The sequence below is a fragment of the Peromyscus eremicus genome, chromosome 17, assembly GCF_949786415.1.
Source record: "Peromyscus eremicus chromosome 17, PerEre_H2_v1, whole genome shotgun sequence".
Lineage (NCBI taxonomy): Eukaryota > Metazoa > Chordata > Mammalia > Rodentia > Cricetidae > Peromyscus > Peromyscus eremicus.
The window spans coordinates 59,106,533-59,110,941 of record NC_081433.1 but is presented as its reverse complement, the minus strand read 5'-3'; the positions used below and the strand labels follow the sequence as shown (position 1 = coordinate 59,110,941).

The 4,409-nt window shown below is 39.3% G+C and overlaps 1 protein-coding gene across 1 annotated transcript; it reads right to left on the bottom strand.

Annotated features, from left to right (window-relative positions):
* Positions 1–238: 238 nt before the first annotated feature.
* LOC131894202 (uncharacterized) lies at positions 239–3,939 on the bottom strand. Its single transcript, XM_059244416.1, has 3 exons — positions 3,456–3,939; positions 1,019–1,544; positions 239–423 (listed from the first exon to the last, which is right to left on the bottom strand). Exons 1-3 carry the CDS (start codon positions 3,546–3,548, stop codon positions 404–406), a joined length of 639 nt encoding a protein of 212 aa, XP_059100399.1. The 5' UTR covers positions 3,549–3,939; the 3' UTR covers positions 239–403.
* Between the last annotated feature and the right edge of the window lie 470 nt (positions 3,940–4,409).

The window sequence follows — 4,409 nt, the reverse complement described above, 5'->3', positions numbered from 1 at the left end:
TCCCTCTCTCTCTCTGTCTCTCTCTGTCTCTGTCTCTGTCTCTGTCTCTCTCTCTCTCTCTCTCTCTCTCTCTCTCTCTCCTCTCTCTCTCTCTCTCTCTCTCTCTCTCCTCTCTCTCTCTCTCTCTGTCTCTCTCTCTCTGTCTCTCTATCTGTCTCTCTCTCTTACAATAAAAACGTTCCCCTTACCTATACAATGGAGTGATTATAGAGTCAGTTTATCTAATGCCAAGAAACAGTTTAAAATTTTTCATAGTATATTTTAATTGAAAATCATTAAAAATTTGTGTACAGAGTTCAATATATAGAATGTCCTCTTTCAGAGGAATATTTTTCTTTTGAATTTCTATATGTTTTAAAATTCTTGCTAATGTAGATATCAATTTGACTGCTTCAAAGGACTGTCAATCAACTGCAGCACCAACTAGGAAGAAAAGCAAAAGCCAGAATTACTAGCAGTATCATCAGGAACATCGGTGGCATCATCAAGAGGATTATGGGCAGCACCATCAGTGTCGTTAATGGCATCATCTCATGCAGTATCATCAGCATCATTGTGTATAAGGTGTGTGAATTGGAAGCTCCTTTTTTTTGTTTTATGCTGTTTGTTTTGGAGTGTTTCAGAGATGATGCTATCCTCACAAGTCAGTGTATGTCCACAGAAAAGGCAGACACTGACTAGCATTTAACAGTTAGATATCTCTGTATATGCTTAGCCACTCCAAAAACACAAGGTTATCACTGGGAGAGAAAATAATTCTCATTCCAGAACAGGAGACAACCATGATCCAGCTAACATTATTTGGTCAGTTTTGGTGGACTGAACTGACTTTGTTACTTTTACATTATATATTTTCAATACAATTGGGGGAAAATCACTTTCTTCTGGTACCAGGTAAAGCCTATGTAGCCCCATATAAAGCATGGAATTTATTAATCATAAGTATTAGCACCAAAGAGAGTTAGTTTTCTGGGACAAAAATCATCTATTTTAAACCACTGTTTGTGGACTAACTTACCCTGGCCATCGTTCTTTTTACTGGAAGCTTCTTGGTAAGATCTCCAGACTACTCTTGTAGAATCTGGTATATCACCCATGTATAGGTCAGACCTGTTGTTGGTGCTCATGCTTGGTCTGAAGCGGCCAGTTGGATGTGCAGTGTGAAAAGCTAGGTCAGCGTCATTAGCAGGATCCTTAGTGTCACTGGGACCACAGAGAGGAGCAGATTCTAGATCAATACTGAGCTTGTCAAGAGCCAGGTCAGCATTGTGAGGAGGGTCCCTGGCGTCACCAGTGCGGTGACCAGGAGCAAGCTCAGGGTCAGTGTGCGGTTGCCATCTTTGGTGCTCAGTGCTGTCAGCCAAAGCAACTGCACGGGCCAATTGAGCCTTGAAAGCCTTGTCCATGTCACCCAAGTCACCTGCATCACGAGGGCAGGCAGCAGGAGCTGGTTCAACATGTGCGGTAGCCCGCAGTGCAGCGATTCTGTGCTCAAAAGACTCGAAAACGGGTATATGCAGATACCCTGACTTCTTTTCTTTAACCTTTAAAAAATATTGAGATATTACTTTTCATTAAAAATTTTATGATTTTTCATAAATCATTTTCATTTTAGCACTTGTCTGTTAATGTCACAGTCTTGATTTTTGTCTCCAAATGTTTGTTGTTTAGTCTAATTTTATCATTACAGTCGCTGATATCTTGTAACCTCTGCTTCCTTTGTGCTTGAGTAAAAGGCCCAGGATTTTCAGGAACCTCCAAAGGAACCTTCTCAGATTTATGCCTTTCTTCCTCTGCTCTTGGCTACCTAACATCATCATTCTCTGTATAATGGGGAGATATAAAAATAAAAGGACAAAATGTGTCCTCTCCAAATGTTATGACCTGGATTTTACATTCCAGCCAGATTAATAGAATGTGAAAGGAGGAGCTTCAGGAATGAAAGGAACCTCTCCCTTCTGTACTACGTAGTCCTTTCCTTATGGCCTTTCACAATTGTTCATTGGGACCCTGAGAATAGCGAAACAGTGAAAGTGACCTGAACATTTGTGAACAAAGTGTGTCACTACCCATAGCAGTGGGGAGCTGCTGAGCTGCAAGTATGGATTCTGAAGATGCCTTCTGACCTCTTACACCTTAACCATGACTGTTATATGTGTGAGCAGTGGCCTATTCCAGCACCACTGTGGTGGCTTGAATGAGAACAGCCCCGATACACTCAAACATTTGAATGCTTGGTCCCCAGTGGGTGGAACTATTTTGGAAAGATTAGGAGGTGTGGCCTTGTTGGAGGGGATGTTTCACTGGGGGGTGGGCATACATGTGTGTGTGTATTCATGTGCTTGTGTGTGTTATGCTGCTGCTGTGTGTGAAGACCAGAGAACAACTTTCAGGATCTGGCTGTCTCCTTCTCTGGGTGAAGCAGGGTCTCTCACTGTTTCTGCTACTCTGTGTGTTTCAGTCTGGCTGGCTTGTGAGTTTCAGAGCTGTTCTATGCTCTCAGCCTCCATTATGGATTTAGGGGTGCTGGGATTATGCATGTCAGACACTTGCTACTTGTAGTGCTTTCTGGGATGGAATTCAGGTCATTAGACTTGCAAAGCAAGTGCTCTGACCCTCTGAGCTGTGTTTCTGGCCCATATATGTATGTGAGTTTGTTTGTTATCGGTTCAGAATGAAAATGATAAAGAGAAAACCATGAACTTGGCATGTGAGCTTTCTCATTTTTCAAAGCCAGGTATCATCCATGTACACACCTGTGTCATTATAACCTTGGTGTGACTATACCTCTTTACAAAGACTTCTATTTGGCAATCCGATAGCATGTGGTGGAGAACTGATATTATCTATCTCAGACTGTGACTTTATACTATTTATACTGCTATTAGCAGGTGGCTTCTGGGAAAGTCTTGTGTTAGTTTGGTTTTCAGTGTGTTTAAGAGTAGAAAAGTGATGTCTTTTTTCTTGCAGACACATGATTTAATTCTTTGAAGGATGAAAACTATAGTCCTTTTGGTTTGCCAGACTCTGGCATGTCTAATATCTATTTACGATTATTGTTATTGGAGTTCATATTCTAATCATTTGCTTATCAAAGATGTGATTCCTTTCAGGCCCACTCTAACTCTTGCATAGTTGTCATACTGAACACCATTATCGTTTACTTTCCGCATCATCATAAAAATTCTACATTAGTATTAAATTCTTCTATTTATATTAAGTATGTTAACTTCCTGGGTTATCACTCTTACAGTCTAATGAATTTTCACTTAAATCTTAAAAGATGACTGGAAAGTGAACGTACGTGATGAAGAACATAAGAAAGGTTCAAGAACATTTTCAAGCTAGGTTTCTTTTGTCTGCAACAATCCACAGTATTGAAAAGACAAGCTGTTCAGAAGATACTATCTTATCTTACAGTAAAGTACTGTACTTTTCCACATGGTGGGAATTACCTTTGTGGATATTTCTCTTCTAGAGTCATCAGGTACAGGCTCTTCCTTAGGATGAATAATAAGTTCAGCATTTTCAAGTTGTTCATGAACCATCTCCTTTACATTTTCTCTGATGTATTTTTTAAGGTGTTTGTACTGTAGTGAATTCTGCTGGTCTATTGTCACCTCATCAGTTTTCACAGAAGGCCATGACCATAAAGATGCATATTCAACATTGCACTTCTCCTTTTCTTGATCTTCAGTGATTTTCTATAGACAAGAAAATTGAGGGTTACTCTGATTGATTCAGACTCATGGGTTTTGTGTTTTGGTGCACTTGTTTTCAAAATGGCTTTTTTGTGTCCTTACATTTTATGGGATATGGGAACAGAAAAAAATAAGAAACTACATAATATTTAACAGGAATTTCTTTATATATGATCAGCTACTCCAAAGTCACTGGACTATCAATAATAAATGTAAATAATTTATAGCCTTAGCTTAGACTAGGAGAGAAACATGATTCAACAAACTTAACCTAGTAAATGTTGATAAGAATGAACACATATTATTTCATGCTTATTTATATATTTATTATTTTTTTCAAAAAATGAATGACATACATGGTTCTGGATCAGATATAAGCTCTCAGCTGCTGCTCCAGTACCATGCCTACCTGCCTGCTGCCATGATCCCAGGCATGTTGGTCATGGATTTTCCTTCTGAAACTGTAAGCAAGCCCTCAACCAAATGCTTTCTTTGATAAGTTGCCTTGGTCATGTTGTCTTATAGCAGTAGAAAATTAACTACATATATAACCTATGTTAAGAGTCACTGGGTTGATTTTATGCCTTTATTCCCTCTCTCGGTATAGACACTGATGACACCTAGAGACCAGGAGGCAGAGTTAATTCTCTAAAGTTGTCGTGAGTGATTGGTAATAGGAAACTACAAATTTAAGCCTTGGGAATGATC